Raw genomic sequence first — 20,269 nt, 5'->3', positions numbered from 1 at the left:
GCTGGACTAGGCTCTAAATCACATTTTCAAACCTCTTACATAATACATGTTTGGTCGATATTCATTTACACTCTTAATTCTTTCATGAGTGCACTGATTGTAGTCAAGGGTAGGGAGAACTCCAAAGATTGACTTGCTCTGCCCTAACAGCTAAGACAATCTGCTTCTCTCTGCTGGGCTTACTGAGGCTTGGACCAGAGGTGATTTCATGTGTCTGCTTCAGAACACAGGCTCTGCTCTTGCCTGAAGGGCTCATGTGAATTGAATTGGGTTATCACAGCTGATTTCAAGCTTGTCCATTGGACAGGTACCCAGGGCTGCATTAATGATCTTCAAGGATTTAATAGTCACAGAGACTGGTTAGTCTTCCAACAACAGCAGTAGCAGCCTCAGAACCTGGAGATTCATGGAGAATATTTACTGCTGCACTCTTTCCCTGAGCAGGTAGATAGGTTCCTTTTACAGATCTGTCTCTTTAATACGCATCATATGGCCTAAATTCATGTAAAGCTTTTTTGTTAATTAAAGGTAAATCAGTGTAAAGCAATATAAATAACTGAATCACAGTAAGAGAGAAATTAATTTTATTTTGAAGTTACGGTTGATCCTGAGAACTAGTTTTTAAATAGAAGTGCAAAGCAGAATAAATGTTTTTATGCTGTCTTTAAAAGTGTACCTGGAAATGAAACCTGGAGTTTTGAAGTCTGCATGTAGTTGTTAAATATCAGAAGGTAGTAATCATAACTAAACACGTTTATTTTTGTGTGCTTGGGTGACTGTTTGAAAAATGATCTTCTGGATATTTCTTTGGAAATTCCAAGTAAAATTAGCGTGCTGTTAGGCAACCTTCTTTTCTTCTCCATGTTTTCAGGATATTGACTTGACACCCAAAAAAAGTCACCTGGTTCATGTGTCGTAAAAGTTACTATAGCTATGTGCTCTTTTTCTAACTATACGGTATGTGGAAGAAGTAGCAGGATATTAAAAGATTTTTTTTCATCATTATTTTTCCTCCAGCATGGGAGATTGTGTAGTGGAGATCACATCTTGAAAATTGGAGATACAGACCTAGCTGGAATGAGCAGTGAGCAGGTGGCACAAGTTCTAAGGCAGTGTGGAAATAGAGTGAAACTCGTAATTGCAAGGGGTCCTATTGAGGAGCCACCTCTTCCAGCAGTTCCTCCAGGTACACCAGTACCCACCTCCACACCAGATAAACAGGTAAGCAACAGTGAATATACTTAACTCATTGCAAATATCTACTATAAACTTCCTTTCTTTTTACTTGCTATTTGAATGTCTTTTGTCCTTATGTTCTCAAAAGTCAGGATTTTCTTTCCCAATAGTGATGTTCTCATCTGACAGTCTGGGAGAATTTAAATATAATGAGTCCACAATTCAAGTAACTATATTCTTAAAGACTTTTGGGATTAAGGTTTAGGACTTCCATAAGTATAATTTGATCAACAATTTGTTCTGGGTTTATGCAAGGGTACGTTATTACATTAGAAACAACTGAAGCCATGAAGTCTTTTCTTCAGACAGAGCTAGCTGACTATGTAGCATTTCTCTGTCCACTTGTCTTTTTCCTCTCCAGAAATATTTCTTCTTTCCATATAATTTCAGCTCTTCATCACCATTTCCTCCCTGTGCCAACCAGCACACACCTGCTTCTTTCCTACATCACCTGGCATTGCTCGTTTGCTAGATGTTTTCTGAAAAAAGTTGACCGCTGCTACCCTTATTCCCCTGCTGATGATTGTACTATGCGCTGTTACTCCTCTACAACTGTCAGCCTCTTAAAAAATGCTGTATATATTATCATGACCTGTCAGCTCAAAACCTCTGCTTAATAGGTCATTTGCATGTTTGTAGCAAAGTCTGGCCTCAGAAGAGCCAGGAACAGTACTGTTTTGTCACATGTGGTTATGATCAGATACCTATATATGTGAATATGTGGAGTAAATTAATGAGAGAAGAAAAAGTTCATTGTTTTTGAGCCTCCAGGTAGATAGAATTTAGGCCTTGAAAGATTGTTTTGGTTTACTGTCTCCCCAGTTACAATTTACGTTTCAAACAAGTCACTTCAGAAGAAAAAAAGCCATAACAATTTATGCATGATTACCATCATTTTGCCCCTGTCCATTGTAGTGGTACATGTGAAAAAGAAACATCCCCTCTTTTGTGGCTATAAGGCAAAGAAAGTTAATCTTAACATGGAGGCTTCTGAGCATCTAGCAGGAGAGACAAACTGGTACTTTTGTGTCTTTACAGCGCTGAGAGACATAAAACCTCTCTGCATTTTAGATAGAGCATCCATATTTAGCCCTAGTATTACTTGTCTGAAAAACATCGGTCTCAAAACAAAAGCTGATTTTGATATACACAGTTAATCTGTGTATATTTCTTCAGTGTTTGCCTTTTTGAGGTTATCACAAACTCAGCTAGGTTTGAAAAGACCTCTGAGATCGAGTCCAACCTATGACTAAACACAACTCTGTCAACTAGGCCACGGCACTAAGTGCCACATCCAGGCTTTCCTTAAACACCTCCAGGGACGGTGCCTCCAACACTTCCCTGGGCAGCCCATTTGAATGCCCAATGACTCTTTCTGTGAAGAACCTCTTCCTAATGTCCAACCTAAACCTTCCCTGGCACAGCTTAAGACCGTACCCCCTTGTCCTACTGCTGGTTGCCTGGGAGAGAAGACTGACTCCAGCTGGCTACAGCCTCCTTTCAGGGAGTTGTAGAGAGTGATGAGGTCTCCCCTGAGCCTCCTCTTCTCCAGGCTAAACAACTCCAGCTCCCTCAGCCTCTCCTCATAGGACTTGTGCTCGAGTCCCTTCACCAGCCTCGTTGCTCTTCTCTGGACCCATTCCAGCACCTCAGTATCCTTCCTGAACTGAGGGGCCCAGAGCTGGACTCAGGATTCAAGCGAGGGCCTCATCAGTGCCGCAAACAGGGAAAGAATCACTTCCCTGGTCCTGCTGGCCACACGGTTCCTGATCCAGGCCAGGATGCCATTGGCCTTCTTGGCCACCTGGGCTCACTACTGGCTCATGTTCATCTTCCTCTCAATCATTATCCCCAGGTCCCTTTCTGTCTGGCCACTGTCCAGCCACTCTTTCCCCACCTGTAGTGCTGCAGGGGGTTGTTGTGGCCAAAAGGCATGTGACCTGGCGCTTGGCCTTGTTAAATCTCATACCACTGGATTTGGCCCATTGATCCAGCCTGTCCAGGTCCCTCTGCAGAGCCCTCCTACCCTCCAGCATATTGACACTCCCTCTGAACTTGTTGTCATCTTCAAATTTGCTAATGGTAGACTCAATCACCTCATCCAGATCATCAGTAAAGATATTAAACAGGACTGAGCCCAACACTGATTCCTGAGGCACACCACTAGTCACTGGCCAAGAACTGGATACAACACCATTCACCACCAGTATATGATGCAATGTTGAAGGAAGTATCTGCAGCTGCAGGAGGTATAAGATTCCTAGTATTGAGGAAGTAGCTCAAAGCAGCCAAGGGGCGAAATTTAAATTTTTTGACACCTTCTTCTCCTTTTCCTTACTTTTCAATGCCTTCTTCCTGGTACCTCTCTTCTGGCAGAAGGTAGGCTGTTTTTAAACTTCTGCAGTCTTGTTCTTGGAAGGAACACCTTGTTAACGGTTGTGCAAGACTTACTGATTTGGGTCTGAAGTGAAGATGATGATGCAAACAGCTTGGTTTGTTAGTTTCTTGTAATCAAATACAGTGTGGGTAAAGACTTCAAGATGCTCTTACAGCTATTATTGAGAGCAGATTGGCTTTTCAAAATGGCCACTTCTTGTCATGTTCACCTGTAGATGTCTATCCTGTAAAAATTCATGAGGTTATAGAAATTAGATCAGTTTTTTAGTGGTATTACCTCTGGCCAAAACAATCCTGTATTATCAAGTAGAGAGATGGTTAATGCAGTAGCAATTTCTTTTTCTTGTGTTTAATTTTGATTTTGGTTGGAGTTGTTCAGATAAAGAACTGGAATCAGATTCTCTTGGCAAGTAGCGTCATAGCTCTCCTGAAATCTTCTTTCTTTAGGCACATGCATATTTATCTAGTCAAACTAGGTTTGATTAGTATCTGCCTGGTTGCCATATTTGCACTTTAAAAAATATTAACTGCTACTTGGCATGCAGAAAGCACAGAATAAAAGAAGAGTATAGCAGGATCTTGATGGATTTTTACTTTATGAAATCCTGTTTTAAATGTATGCATAAATATTGATGCCCATATAAATACAATGAAATTAAAGCCTTTTATATGTAATCACATATCAGGTATTGAAATGGCTAGAAACTGTCTGTTTTAGACAACTGAAAGATGAAAAATTTAAATCCAAAACTTTTTAAAAGTTGAAGTTAATTTTTATAAGTAGTTTTTTCTTTTACTACAAAGCCACTATTGTAAAAATGGGATTTTAATATGTATTTTACTTCCATTAACAGTAAATAAATTAATTATTTACTCCCAAATTTTTGACAAGTTTAAATACATTGCTGTAGTTATTGCAGAGAAATTTAAACAAATAGCATACAAAATAGAATTATGACTTTTTTTCTTCCTTTTAATAACCCAGCCATCTAAAGCTGGTTCAGAGGAGGCACCAGAAGGGCAACAAGCTACGTATGCATATACATATATGTCTAAATTATTGTACAAGCAATTAATTATTCAATTTGTACAAATCTCACCAATCATTTTAGTCATCAGATAATGATTTTATAGGTTAGAGGTAATATGCTGGAAAAGTGGGGTGGAGAGTACATGACCTACCCTGTATTGCTTCACCATGAGGAGTGTTAACCTATTTCTCATTTCTCTGGTGAACAGCAAAGAGTGTAAGGAAAGTTTGCACTTTCTTTTTTATGATTGCATCTAATTTTACATTTTAATGACATTAAAGAATATGAAGGATCTTTAAAGAAAAAAGAAATCTAATCACTGTTTTCTTATTAGGCAGATGCTTCTATTGATGGCTGTGAAGATGGGGAGAAATTTAATGTTGAACTTACCAAAAACAACCAAGGTTTAGGAATAACTATTGCTGGTTACATTGGAGACAAAACGTCAGGTAATGGTTGATTTCTGCACTTTACTATACAATTTATTGCATACTATGGTATATATGCATCCAAGACTTAATTTTGGTATAGCATCTCTTAAAAGAACCCTTGACAATATGAAAATCTATTTAAAGTTTGTAAGGGAAAAATAATTATTTTCCTTTTGTGAGAAGGACATTCAGAATAAAAGCAGTTGGTGTTATTACAGAATCCCATCTTTATTTTTAAATCAATTTTTATCTTCACTTTTGGCTAAAGCTTATGTTTATATGTTTTTGAAAAACAGTTCTAAAATAGGTTGAACCCTCTTTGTTAGAAATAACTGGGCTTTTAAAATTACATTTTCATTTTTAAAAGGCTCTTACAAGGTAATACATTAGCCATTTGAGTAGTATGAGAAGGTATTGTTATTAAATTGTTAACAATGTGAATACTGCTGCTGGCAGATCAAGAATACAATAGATGTAGATACAATAAATGTTTGTTGACCTGTGGACCGTGGCAGACAATAAATAAGTTTATTTAAATAAACACATGCAACAGTATTCATGTACGGTTCTATGTATTTTTACTTTGCAATTTCCACTGCATTTTTCTGAAAAATTATTCTGAACTCTGTTAGGCCTCCCTGGGGGGGATTTGGCAAATCCGGTATTGCTAGGAAGGGATGTTTGTTGAATGTGTTGTAAAACTTCTCAAAGAGCTATTGCTTTGACTTACACCCACATATATATTGTTAGAAAAATGTATGGATAGGTGCACTCCGCATTATTGGCAGTATATAGCTTAGTTTGTTGACTTGGAAAATCTGGACTAAATTTTAACACTCTTGTTGCATAGGACAGGATGGTCACAGTTTGTGCAAGTCCACTGTTTAGCAGCTTCCAGTTGAATCTTTAAGAGACAAATTAAAATGCAGAATATGTAATAGATCTGAGAGCATATTTTAACTGATTTAGTGTTTGGGTATCTACAGTCTTTGATTTGAAATTACTGTGCTGCGTGTAACTATGTAGAATATTCTTAACCTAGGAACTGATTAGGTAACTCAGTTTTGTGACTTAACACTTAGTTACAGGATAACTTTGCTGTCAGAGAAGTAGCAATAAAACTACTGGACAAAAAGATCCATGGCTGAATCTTTCATGAATGAAAAATAACAACTTCTTGTGTTATCGTACAGCTGTTACAGGATATAAGAATGCCTGGAATTCAGTAAGACCAGTTGTTGTGGAAACAACAGCTTAAAAAAAAAAAAAGACTTGTCAGTGATGTGACTTTAATATATTTGTAATCTTATTTTTCCTAAGCTGAATTGGATCATTAGCTCTCCTTCCTGCTAACTTTTGTTATAATAAGGGCCAGTAAAAAGTTAACTTCAGGTCTGTAAAGGGTCTGACAACTTTTAGAATGCATTTTGTAGTGAATTAGCTTCATATCAAACATATTCATTTAACAGTGGGAACATTTGTTGAGAGAAAGTAGATTCTTTTGAGATTTCTGATATCAGTGTTACAGGCCTGTAACTGTTAGACCTGATTTCATGCCTGTTTATGGTGTTATATTTCTCAGTTTCATGTATGATGTGCAAAATGTACATGTAGAAACTCCATAGATTTTCACTTTATTGAACTGTTGAAGTTGTTTCACAGACAAGTGTGTTTCTCCTGAAATGAATTTCTTTTAGTAAAACGTTGCTTCTGTAGATGTTCTCTATATATTCCTTTCCCTTCTGATTCAAAATTAATAACTGTCTAAAATATTTCTGTCTTAGGGTTTTTTTGTTTGTTTGTGGCCTTTTGTTTTGTTGGTTTTTTTTGGTTTGTTTTTTTTTTTAATTTTTGTTTTATCTAATATTGGCATTTGTACTTAAAAGCTGGTTCAAATGTAAGTTGTGGTCCTGTTTGCTTATAATTTTCTGGATTTGGTTATTCAAACATGCATTTTCTTAAGCAATTATTAAGTACATAGAAAATTCAGAATTAACCAGATTAGTATACTCAAGCTGAATTTTCTGTCCAAATTTGACAAAAGTCATAGATATGTTCCTTGTTGATGTTGGTTTCAATATTTAGGTTAAAGTAAGTTGGAATATTTCTTATTTTCCAACAAGAATTGTGAATTTGGCATTGTAAGATTTTGAATGAAAGCTGGTCCAATGCAAGCCGACATTAACGAAGTTCATCCTTTAGGAAAATAGTAATATGTATGTTTCACTTAAATCATTACTTTTCTTCATGGTTGTTTTCTTATCTTACTTTGAGATTGTGGACTGTGTTTTTTTTCTCTCTTTGACTGGTGCCATTAGTTGGAGATTGTTGCATTATTTAAATTGTTTCTTAATAAATTAGTTAATTTAATTTTTCCTATTTCTTTATCCCAGAACCTTCTGGTATCTTTGTGAAAAGCATTACAAAGGGCAGTGCTGTTGAACATGATGGCAGAATCCATGTGGGAGATCAAATTATAGTTGTAAGTAAACACAGAAAGAAGCAAGATCACTTGTCTGCGAAATTCTGCTTCTTTAAATTGTAAAGAAATGCTTATATAGTACTTGTTTAAAATACTTAACTGCTGTTGAAATGATGAGGCCTTTTTTGATAGAATATTTGATCTCATTCTCTTTCTGATTATGTTATCCACTCCTAACTTGTACTTCTTTAAAAAATCTGAATTTCATGTGTGTATCTTATCAGTAGGATCTTAGTAAGTGCAAAGTTTTAAAGTTTGATTAAATTTGCATAACTTTTCAAAATGATTTTTAAAAGTATGTTATAAAAGTTTTAGGTACTCAGAGAAAAAAGAACATATTTTCATCCATAAAATGTTATTTGTTTAGTGAAAATGAGGTCATGAACAGAGGGAGTGCATTTTTGTGTCTCTCATAGATCTCTCCTTAGGCAGCACTAAGAGCAAGTTAATGTCTCTCTCTAAATGTGCCTGCATGTTTGTTTGTGGAAGTATATGTTTTTGGTAATGACTTACATGCTGAATACAAATGGCTGAACTTGATTATTGCAGTTTGTTTGCTTCTTCTACTGCAGTGCAGAAGAAGAAAATTATTTGAGTGTTCTCAGACAAAAGAATAATAAATATTTTTTAAATATGGTTTACTTAAGCATGGAGAAAAAATTTAATAACGCCATGTGATTTTTGGTTACTTTATACTTAGAAGAGCACCAGAGGTGGAAGAAATTAAGAGAAGAACAACAAAATGACTTAGAGTCCAGAGGGATTCGTTCTTCATGGAGGAGCAATTAAAATAATGAAATATATATGTTGTGTAGATAGACAGAAAAAACTACAGGAACATAGTATTATTAGAAGTATTTCAGAAATTTAAGGCACACAAGGGTAAATTGAGAAAGGATATTACAGAGTTTGCAGGGAGAAGAATAAAATTGGGTGTATGCTAAGTATAATGGGATGAAATTGAGCAATGCCAAAGTTTTGAGTTCCAGAAAAAAACACTGAATTAATGAGATAATGAGATAGTTTCAAACAGAGGAGGCCAAAATCTTATCTTTAAAATATTAAAATGATGAACCAGTGATAACATCTGGTTGGTTGTGACAGTGTTTGATTGGGAAATGGGACTTCATGGTGTTCAGTAGTAGAATTCCCTGTATCTGAGGTTCCTTGGCCTCAGAATGACTGTACTCTCTAGTTCTTTTTACCACCATGGATCAATGTATCTTTCCTTAACTCTCCTGTCCCCAGCACTCCTAGCCATGGCTGTGTTGGTTTATTCACCCAGTATTTTCTCCTTGGAGGTAGAGATGGCTGAAGTGGTCAAGCAGACAGGCTGTGCAATGTGCCCTGCACAGCACATGCTGTGTCCTCTCCCACTTCGCAGAGCAGATCTGCCTGGCTGTACCGTTGTGGGCACCTGGAGCACTTCCCCTCTCTGTGCTGTAGTGCTGGTTGTCACCTAGCTGTGCAGTACTCCAGTGGGAGTGCTTAGCTCATCCAATTTCATTAAGTCATATAGGTTTTGTTCTTGTCCCTCCACTTGCTTTGTACTCAGGCTAACAGATGCTGAGAGCTCACTGTATTATTTTGCCCTGGACTTTTTTTTTCTGGGTGCACTGAAAAGCTGCTTAATTCTGCAGGTTGATGGAACAAATCTTCAGGGTTTTACTAACCAGCAAGCAGTTGACGTTTTGCGGCACACGGGACAAACAGTTCGACTCACTTTGATCAGAAGAGGTCTTAAGCAGGAAAATCATATTCCACCCCAGGAGGACTTCAATGCTCCTGTTGAAAAGGACTTACAGTTCCAAACAAAGGATAGTAGCACAGCCAAAGGTAATTAAAACTGACTTTGCTTTGAAGTTGGCTTGAAACATTTTTCTTCTCAATTGCAAACTGGAAATAAAATAGGCCAGATTCATTCTGGGTAGCTATTACTGTTGGCAGAGCTGCTGGGCAGAGCTGCTGTACATGAGGGCAGAATGTGGTCTACTATGGTTTGATTAATCTTGTAGACATAATGGTATTATTTGCTACATTTTCGAATTGAGTGTTGAAATTTCTGCCCTGCATTGCACTTCTGTCTGAATTGCTTCAAGATTTTGATCTTGCAAATCTTCAAACGGCAAGAAGGTAGCAAATCTTTTATTCATGCTCAAGAGTGAAAGCTGCATTCAAAAGCAAGCAGAGAGATAACCTCCTCAATGACCAAAAGCAAATCTTAGCTCCTTTCACTCTTGCATGTCACAAGCTCCATGTACAAGAGGTGTGGCCTACACCTAGAGGTTATTAATAATCCAATGTGTGTGTACAATATTCATAAGCTAAAGACCCATATTAATTTTGCTGCTGATAACATGAGATTAGTGAAGTTTAATCTTATATGCTCTGCACATATTGAAGTATATGTGCCAGATATTGGAAGTCAGTGTGCTTGAACACAGGATACCTGAGCGGAGACTGGATGCACAAACAGCTACTTGTGTTATAGTTTGATATCAGTAAAAGTACGTCATAATTCGTCAGCTGTGGCATAATACCCACCTTGTGCAAGATTTTCAAACACCCAGTAGTATGTTGTCTGTATGTCATCCTCTCGCTCCCAGCTTTAGCAAAAAGTAAAGACAAAATGCTCAGTGCTGTTTCTCCAACCGATAGATGTTCAAGACATCTGACAGTCAGCAACAGAGATAACAGAACTTTGTGGTAGGGGTTTTCTGCAAATGAAAAGTATGTCAGTTATGCAAGTCTCCAAGTCTGTACCATTTTTGTTTTCAGTGTCAACTTCCTGAACTGCATGAAAGAAAACAAAAAAAAAAGTTAATACAAGAATGCTAAGGAACGTATTTAGATATATTTTCAGTGATAGAAATGCAGGTACTGGTAGTCGTGCTTTTCTGTTGTTTGTTTGTTTTATTGAAAACTCTTTGGAGAAGGCAAAGTGTTAACAGGAGAGAACGTCTTTGAAATCTGATGTTTATTCTGGGCCCCCTATGCCAGATTCCATTTGTCAAATGTGGCTACTATACTCTGAAGTCCAGTGGAAGAGAGAGTCGATGCCCTGAAGCATACCTGTGAGCTTGATGAATATTACAACATAAAATAGCTGAAAAGATTTCTTCTTTTTTTCCAGATAACAGTGAAACAGAACAAGGATCCCCATCATTGCCATGCAGTGCCAGTGTGGTAAATATTGGAGATGACATGAAACAACAGGAGACAGGTTCTCAAGGTTTAATATTTTATTCTATGAAGATGCACTTGTGTGTGCTTACACTAAGATCAGATGTTTTTAGATCAGATGTTTTTTGTGTCTTTCCATTTGTATGCTGTTTAGCTGAGGTAGAACTAAAAAGTCAAAGTAGTTATATGTTTAATCATGTATTCTTGATCATGAGTGCTGTAGGATCTTGACTACTATATGTGTCTGAAAATAATTATATGCCAAAGATGTCATATGAAGCAGTCTGCTTTTGCCACTTGCTCGGTCCTCTCTTAGTCCAGTTTTGTGTATCTACTCTTTCTAGTCTAGTCTAGAAAAAAAACTTTTTTCCTTCTCATTCCCCAATATACTTTATCTTTCAAATTGTCCGCATCTTCCCAGCTACAGTTCCAGGACTTCCACCTCTTTTGATAAACTTCCTTTTCACAAATTCCTGAGCTTGTATTAGTTTCAATCTGTGTTCTCTGGTAACGTTTGAAATTCAGTCAGTTCTAGTGCACTGATATTCTCTGACTTCTCCCATACTCTGTCTTATTTTCTAATGAGTATTTTTTTCCCTCTTGAGCTCTTAGAACACTGTTTTGCATTTCAGAAGTCCTATGTGATGATATGTTTTCCAGACTGAGACAGCACATGGCGTGTTTTGTGACATTTTCCTGCTTCCAGAGTGAAAGGGGAACTGAAAAGTTTTGTGATGTTTATCTTTTCATAATTCATGCTTTCATTATCTTGGATAGATGAAGTAATTTCTTTTTAATGCCTTTCCTTCAGATACTGCTGGGTCTCTGCTTTGGGGAAAGTATTGTCCTATTTGAATGCCACACATCATCTGGATTTATGTGTAGTAATGTTTCCAAGTAATGACTAGACTTAAAACACTGTTCAAGACTGTTAGACATTTTATATTCTTACTAGAATCAGTGGGATTTGGCAACTTTGTGATGAAGATTCTTGTCTTTGCCTGTGATGAACATTCAGATCCGAAGGGTTTATTTGGGTATTTACTACAGGCACAGTCCAGACCATGGCCCTTGAATATGTAGGGTTCTGTTAAACCTGGTGTGCTTGCTGGCTGTTGTATCTAAATAGTGCTTTTTATTTCTTCCTGCCATAGAGCCTAGACAATGTGAATGAGGGCAAAATGAGCAGGAAGAAAGCATTTCTCATTTTTTTCAGCCTGCAAATAAACTTTCAATCAAGTTAAGAGTTGCGAGAGTTTGCTGTCTAGCCTGTCACTGTGATTTTCACCACATCATTGCTTTGTCCGCTTCCTTTCTTTCCAAGTTCACTGCTACTCTTTAGCTGTTAGAATCTTATGTTGTTGTGTGTGTGCACATATGTGAGTCTAACATAATAAAAAAAAAAATAGAGGTGGCACTTCCTGCATTCTGTCACTGTCCTCTAGGGCTTACAGTTTCAGAAAAATCTTTTACAGTTGTGCTCATGGTTTTGAAAATACAAAATGTCAAGACTGTGTCTGTGGATGCTCTCTAAAATGCAGTACCTGTCTAAAAGGATTAGTATGCAGTTTACATTTTTCAGTATTTCAGCCATCTCCCTGAACCAGTCTAATCAGCCCACATACAGTCTGATTTAACACATGCCCAGGGCATGCATGCAACTTCTAAATATTTTTTGTGCCTATTATCTTGAAAAATTGCAAAAAATTCACTCAACTCTGAGGCCAGTTTAAATATGTGTCCTTTCTTCCCAGCTACACATACCAAACTGTTGGAGTGAACTTCATTTCTTTCAAAATACATAATTAGTTTTGCAGGATTGGAATCTTAATAGTATTTTACAGGTTTTTCCTTTGGTAAACCCAAGCTTGGTGAGACAACACACGCCAGGTTTTTAGTCATATTTGGGAGAGTTCTGGCATCATGGGAAAGATTGTGTCATGTTGTATGTTCCTGATTGTGCCATCTCATATGTTCCATATACTTTGTCACTTGTAGGAATAGACTAGTTGTTTTATTCTTTGTCACAGTAATCTCACATATGATTTTTAGATTTCCAGCTAACTACTGCAGAAGAAGAAGCTACAAAGATAAAGTGGCAGAGGATTATGGGTTCGAATTATGAAATAGTGGTAGGTAAATTCTATTCACTGTTATTAAATGCCCTTTAATCTGTCCGTCTATTATGTTAACAACATATGGATGGAAATATGTTTGCATTGTATTTGTTCATTCATGTATAAGAATTATACATACGCCTCTTAGTCTGTTGAGATTATTTTTTATATAATTTTTGTATGAGGATATACATTTTTCTGTATTTTGTCAATCATAGACTTATTAGATTGCTGTGCCTATGAGTATTGTTTCACCTATTTCCTAGCTTCAAGAGAACAAATGTGTATTATAGAAAAAAATAATATTTAATATGAAACTCAAGGCTCCCTTCATTAGCTAGAATTTGAAATTTCATACCCATTCTGCATCCTGAATAAATGGTTTGATGTAATGGTATAAAAAATGTATAGAACATGTACTGTAGATACAGTTGAAAAGCGGTATCTGAGTTTAGGAGCTACTGCAAAAACATATGCCATAAGTGGTGTGTCTGCAGAAGTGTGTATTATTAGATATATTATTGTCATACAGTTCTTACTTGTGTATTGTGAAGTGGTATGTGATCAAAGTTTCAGTTTTTACCTGACTGCCCCATTACACATGACAATACTTGTGGTTTCTAACTTCTGGAATATCGACCTCATAATTTGTAAATTGAAATAGAAAGTAACAGGTATGGCTGTAAATATATGAAATGTAACTCTTTCTTAATCTTACTTTAGGTGGCTGTAGTTAACAAATTTAGTGAAAGCAGTGGGTTGGGGATAAGCCTTGAAGCTACAGTGGAACATCATTTCATCAGATCTATCTTACCGGAGGGACCAGTTGGACGCAGTGGCAAGCTGTTCAGTGGAGATGAACTGCTGGAAGTAAGAAAAAATCCTACCTTAGCTTAGTCTGCATTCAGTAAGGTTTTTGAGCAGTAAGTTACTTCTCATGGGTTATGACCTTGGGAATGTGGCATATCTAATTGCATACCAGTTAGTGGTTGAGCAGTCACTTCATGTGCACTTATGTGTATTTATGTGAATGTATATACCTACATTTATTTCTCAGCTGGTAGCGGATCTTTCAGATGCAGTCCAAGGTCTGTGTCATGGTTTAAGCTCAACTAGCAATTAAGTACCATCCAGCCACTTTTTCTTTTTTGTACCTCCTCATTGGCAGAACACAAGACACTAAAAAGTCCTTTCTGTAGGATAAATACACTTAGCTGCAATCAAAACACCACTGTGTTATCAACGTTATTCTCATACTGAATCCAAAGCACAATGCTGCACCAGCTACTGAGAATAAATGAACTCTATCCCCACTGAAACCAGGACAATCACAAAAAAAGAATATGTAGCAAAAGCATTAGGATTTAATAGGAATATCCTTACACAGTGAAGGTACTGAACACTGGATTGTTTTTCTAAATTATTTTCTCAGAATTAAAATATGAATTTTGTTTACATGAATGAAAGAAACATGAAGTTGCAGAGTATGTGGGGTTTGTAGGGTGGTGTCATGCAATTTTATAAGACTGTACATTCAGTTCAGTACTTATCTTGGTGCTCATTCTGAAGACTGAACTGAATAGAAATTAAGGGTTGACAATGTCTATTAGCATGGGAGTGTTTTTTTTTGAGGTGATTAGTGAGTTGAGGTTTGTGGGGCTTTTTTTGTTCATTGTTGTTCTAAATACTCTGCAGTTTTAACCAGTATGTATTCTTTATTTATTGAGGTGAATGAGATCTCTTTGATTGGGGAAAACCACAAGGATGTGGTCAGTATCTTGAAAGAACTGCCTATTAAGGTGACAATGGTGTGCTGTCGTCCAGTAGCTCCCCCCATCACTCAACCAGAAGTGCTAGAGAGTCTAAGTCTATCTGAGGTTCAGCTCACAGAAAAGGTATTGTGTCTTTAAAAGATCACTGAAAATTACTGTTTCCTTGAGAAAGAAACAGATCGAGTTCTTCTGCAAGATTAGAAATATGTTTTAATATTGTAGGACAAATAGGAAAAGGCAAATTATGTTTATCAGCCATTCTTTAAGCCACCAGAAGATGTCAATCCTGGTTGGTCATGGGCAGAAATATTCTGGGATGCAGGGCTGTCTCTCTGAGTTATGTAATTCTGTTCTGTAGGTGAGATGTAGGGGTATGGCAAATCGAACTGTGTGTTGTTTAGAATCTGAATATATTTATTCCGGTTTTAAACTTTGCTTTCTGGGTTTGTGTTGTACAGAACTCTGTGCATTCATTGGCTGATGCTTCTGTCACTCATAATTGTAGAGCTCTGGGCAGTCTGATGAATTAAACATGTAGGAATGGCTGGCCTACAGTGTAGTATGCAAAGCAATAGCATTTATATGAAAAGAGACACAGTTAATTTTGAGTTCTGGGCAAGGCACCAAATTCAGTTTATAGGATCTAAGCTTTTCTATGAAACCAAGTGAAGAACATAGATGTCTGTGTATATGTGCATGTATTTTTTCTTTTATTGAATATTCTGACTACTATCAGTATTATTACGTTTAGACATACCATTTAATAACAGATATTTCCTGTATATTTGAATGCATGTACTAATGAAGATTTTTGAAGTTTTTCGTTTGACAGAAGTTCCATTTTGTTAAAGTTTTTCCAGGGAGTACTTTCATATACTTGCAGCAGGGCTATTTTGTTAAAAGGATATGTGAATTCTGTGCTAGGTTTATCAGACTTGTTTATTAAATCTGCTGGGGGCTTGAACTTCCTTTATGTCTAGATATACATCACTTAGTTTTGATCTTTTTTTTCATAAACAGAGTTTTGTCTCTGCATATTCACAAGGGTTTACATTTTATTGGTAAACATTTACTGTTTTTCTCAGGCTCACATAGAAGTTGGATTCATTGGCTCCTCGGACACAGAGGGAACAGCTTTGGAAGCAGCTGATGAGGTTCAGAGTATGGAAGAGGTGCAAAGCTCGTCTTTGGCAATGTGGGAAACAGAAATACAGAACATTGAGCTGGAGAAAGGGAGTATGGGGCTTGGATTTAGCATATTGGACTATCAGGTAACTTCTGCACTTTTTTGAATAGAGGGCAAAATACTTTGTATTGTTTGCATCTTGCAGTGTGTTCCAAATATGTATTTTAAGGGTAAATGTTAATGGAAACCAAGCAATAGAGTAAAGCTAATCACTAAATAGTTTTAGGCATCTCACTAATTGCATTACATATTCTTCTTTCTGTTTTAAGACTACAGGTTCTAATGATGGTGGTAATACTGGTTCCAGAAAAACTGATAATCTGTTATATAATAGGGTCTTCAGAAAGCTATCTTCTAGTGACTCAGGGACAATGAATGATGTAGCCAGAATATTCAGGCATTTAGCCATGTATTGTGCACCTGCAGTGAGGTGTTTAGAGCAAGATCCAATAAAGGACTTAGGTGCTTAAAGAAGGATTTACTAAAATCCGGAGCTGCAATTCTGAAATCCCTTGCTTAGCTGCAGTTTGTCCAGGACGTACTTAAACATCTCCATTCATTTTGTATTTGACTTCAGAATTCCTGAATATGTAAGCTATGATTCTTAGTGTGTTCCAATGAGCAGGTCAGTGTCTGTCTCTTGCCTGCACTTGGTCAGGATCCCCAAAACAAATGTTCCTCCTGTTCCCAGTTGTTCAGTGGATAACTTTTAATCTGACTTCAAGTATTTTCTCCCTATACTGTGGTCAATATAGGCTTTTGGTGGGCTGTTTGGTGGTGGTGCAGGACCCAGTCTCCTTCCAGGTTTCTGCTGGATCTTGTCCCTAGGAGTATATGCATTTACATCTGGAGATCAGTTCCAGATGGAAATTGTGCCCCCAGGGCACTGCTTAGAATTAGTCTATGCCTTAGATTTTGCATTTGCACACTGATAAAAGTGAAGAGCAGTGTATTGTAATAATCTGAAGGATAAAGGCATAGTCAAGTGTCTGTTTTATGAAACAATGACTACTCTCTCATATGTTACTCATGATTCTGTGGAGTCAGATGTCATAGCTGAGCTGGAGTATTTGAAGTCTGTGTCAGTACACAGTAAAGTATATTTTTGCTTCAGCCTCTTCTGAGCATTAACACAAATTGTGGGTGCGTAAGTCACTGGATTTTGTTTATGGATAATAGTACAAAAGGGCTGTGGAAACTGCCTTAAATTGGTTAATATATTTTTCAAATATGAATTTGATTCTGTCTTACAGCTTTAGTTGGCTTTCTGAAACTTACCTTTTTTTTTGATGTTATAGTATTGTGTTGTCCTATGTTGTCTTCTTTGACATGCAGTAAAAACATTTCAGTTTGGCACTGAAGTTTCTGCCTTCACCTAAGATTGTGAACAATAAATTTACAGGGAGATTTATCTTTGTATTTTACTGTTTTCTTCAAATTTTCAATTAATTTTCAATGAACAGTGGCTACAGTTAAGGACAGTAACAGCCATACTAATACATTCCTCGTGTTTTATACAATGGCAGGCCTCTAGAAAAGTCTACATAATTTCTTAACCTAAAGAAGACTGTCACATTGACTAGAGAGGTATTTATTAAAAAAAAAAGAAAAGTGACATGTAGTGTCATCTAAAGTGACAGTGTAATTATCTGTTGTTAAAATAGTGAGGAAGATTTCAGTGTTCAAGCTCAAGCTCTATCTCCAGCAATGCTAGTTATATTTCCACTTGTGAAGTGTTTTATAACTCCATGGCATTCTTCGTACTCCATTAACTGCCATCAGGGACACTTCTTTTCAGTGTCCTTCCCTCCCGTCCTCCTTCCCTCCCTCAACACTTCTCTCTCACACCAGCTTTCAGCAGTCTCCCAGTTTCTGCAGTTTTTACATGTTACCTTGATGGTGTCCATCTTTTCAGATATATGTCTTGGCGTGGAAACTTGTTACAGCTTTGCGCCTGTTTGTGGTTGTTTGGTTTTCTCTTACTTCTGCTATCGGTAAAGCTGTTACATGATTATGTTTCTTGGTGTTCTTTTTTGAGTGTGCATTCAAGCGAACTGTGTCTTGGAATTATTAACATGGTGTGCCTTGTAAATGTAGTTCTGTAAGAATCACACAAATGTTTTGCACCTGTGATAATTGTTATGACAGAAACATATGTTCCTGTTTGATGCTAGCTTAAAAATCGGTGCACCGGAGGATGGGAACTTCAAAACAGATTTATTTTTTTTAAAGCAAACACCATTTTGTTTTGTCCTGTTGATTAGAGTGCTGTTCCTCTCTCACATAAAGTGTTTAATTAGTCATGCACAAGAACTTACCTCTTAAGTGCTTTCTTAGTTGAGCAAGATCTGGTACCATGAAGTATAAGAGAGTTATTGAAAGTCCTTTGTCCACTAAAATACATGTGTTACCTTTGCCCTAGACTGCATTGCCCACTTGTATCCTCAGACCACTGAGTGTAAAGGAGGATGGAATCTGCAACATGTCATTGCAGTAGGAAGTACTTGAATTTTGATTTGTACAGACAACACTCTGCAATTAATAATATTCTTCAGCCTTCAACATCAATCAGCGATTATGAGATTTGCAAGCTCAAAAGTTGACTTGTACAATTTAGTAATACTTTATACTGGAGACACATGATGGGGCATCACCTAGAAAGGAGTAATAATTTTCACATTGAAGAATTAAAAATAGGTGAAAGTATAAATGTATGGGCAGTATGGACTGGAGGGTTTGCTCCTGCTGAGGGTTCACCTGGAGGAGAGCTCTAGCTTCTTAATGACCCAACTCCCTTGGCTTAGTAAAAGTTCATAAATAAAAATTTGCCTCTCAGGACATAAAAGAGTAAATAAAATGAAATACTTTTCTTCCTTTTATCTAATTAGGATCCTGTTGATCCAGCAAACACTGTAATTGTGATTCGCTCATTAGTTCCTGGAGGTGTGGCTGAGCAAGATGGCAGACTTCTTCCTGGAGATCGGCTTATGTTTGTCAATGATATCAATTTGGAAAACGGCAGCCTGGAGGAAGCAGTACAAGCACTGAAAGGAGCTCCAACAGGAACAGTTAAAATAGGAGTTGCCAAACCACTACCTGTAAGGATTTGGGAATTCAATGGGTACTTTTCCTGTCATTTAAGCTGGTACATGCTGATCCTGTCTTCTGCATACACTTTGTGTGTTCTGGGGTATAGCTGAGTGGCCCAATTATTTCCTTGCATGTCGGAGTGGCCTGGGTAGTGTATGACTGATGTAGTGATTGCAGGACCTAGCACACCTGTCTTGCAGCTGAGAAAACAGCAAAGCATCTTGCAACCAGCAGAGTCTTTCAGGGCTGAAAGTTGACAGGCACAATTTTGTACACTGTACACTTTAAGTGTTTCTCTGAATGTGTTTGATGGGGACATAAAGTTGGGTTTATGTGGTTTGCCTGGAATTTACCTATTTCTTTGCTTTGCAAGGCATAGTGTATATGCAGTCCTTGTATTTAGACTGCACACTTTGTTTATGTAATAGTGTGTAGTCTTCAGTTTCTGTACATCTAACTGTTTTTTTCAGGCTTGATTTTAGACAGTAACCTTCAAAAAAGGAGGTTGAATGAGACCTAAGGTGACCAAGATAATGTATCAGTAAGGATGCTAGTGAACTAATGTCCCTGGTGTGCTAAATTTAAACCAGTAAAATGGCATTAGTTCATACATACAAGGAAGATACTTTTCTCTATGTCTGTAAGCAAGCTCAAGTACAGTCTTAGAGGTTCATTTTTGCTTTTAATAAATTGATAATCTTATAATCCTTGTGGATGCAAATATCAAATTTTCATTCTTAGTAGATCTCTGTGGAGAGAGTGAGAGGGAATGACTGTTGTTTAGGTCCCTAGAAACTTTGCTTTTCATAGTAAGAGGCCACTTTTTAACTTACTCTGTTAAATTCTTTTTTTGTAATGGAGACTATATTAATGAAGTGTCTTGCAAGTCAAAAATTTTGTACTGAAGATATTATTCTAAAAGAGAAGATGCATGGGGGGTTTTATTTTTGTTGCAAACAGTTGTAAACATTCAGCATTTGTGCTTCAACATTTTTCATATATTATGCTTGCCAAGTAATTAAACATTGCAAATAATCACTGTTTTTTTGCAGTACTGGACAAATACACCTACCATCAAATTATATTAGAAAAAGCTATTTGTTTATAGTAAGAATTATGTTTTGTCCTCTAGAGGCTGTTCCACCTGGCAGATACAATAGTAAAACACAGTGGATGAAGTCTTCCTGCCTGCAAATAAGATTACTCTGTGGCTAGAAAGAATTTCAAGATCTCTGCTGTTAGGCTCTTTCTCTGGTGGCAGCTGTGGTGGCAGTTTCAGAATGTCTTTATTGAGAACAGAAATTGAAAATGAGTTTAGACTAAGTTGTGGGCTCTGTGATATAC

The 20,269-nt window shown here is 37.0% G+C and overlaps 1 protein-coding gene across 8 annotated transcripts in view; it reads left to right on the top strand.

Annotated features, from left to right (window-relative positions):
* The window catches only part of MPDZ (multiple PDZ domain crumbs cell polarity complex component), a 97,720-nt gene that overhangs the window by 22,001 nt on the left and 55,450 nt on the right, over positions 1-20,269 (top strand). For 7 of the 8 annotated variants that reach the window (XM_027635247.1, XM_027635243.1, XM_027635245.1 and 4 more), the window contains 10 exons: positions 1,018-1,221; positions 4,999-5,113; positions 7,489-7,577; positions 9,218-9,413; positions 10,711-10,809; positions 12,813-12,892; positions 13,601-13,747; positions 14,605-14,772; positions 15,735-15,920; positions 18,724-18,933. In XM_027635247.1, coding sequence (XP_027491048.1) covers positions 1,018-1,221; positions 4,999-5,113; positions 7,489-7,577; positions 9,218-9,413; positions 10,711-10,809; positions 12,813-12,892; positions 13,601-13,747; positions 14,605-14,772; positions 15,735-15,920; positions 18,724-18,933 — 1,494 coding nt within the window. The remainder of the gene's footprint in view (positions 1-1,017; positions 1,222-4,998; positions 5,114-7,488; positions 7,578-9,217; positions 9,414-10,710; positions 10,810-12,812; positions 12,893-13,600; positions 13,748-14,604; positions 14,773-15,734; positions 15,921-18,723; positions 18,934-20,269) is intronic. The other variant, XM_027635248.1, reaches the window with a different exon arrangement.

Source organism: Corapipo altera, unplaced genomic scaffold, assembly GCF_003945725.1.
Source record: "Corapipo altera isolate COAL_440 unplaced genomic scaffold, ASM394572v1 61411, whole genome shotgun sequence".
NCBI lineage: Eukaryota > Metazoa > Chordata > Aves > Passeriformes > Pipridae > Corapipo > Corapipo altera.
This window is presented reverse-complemented; position numbering and strand designations above follow the sequence as displayed.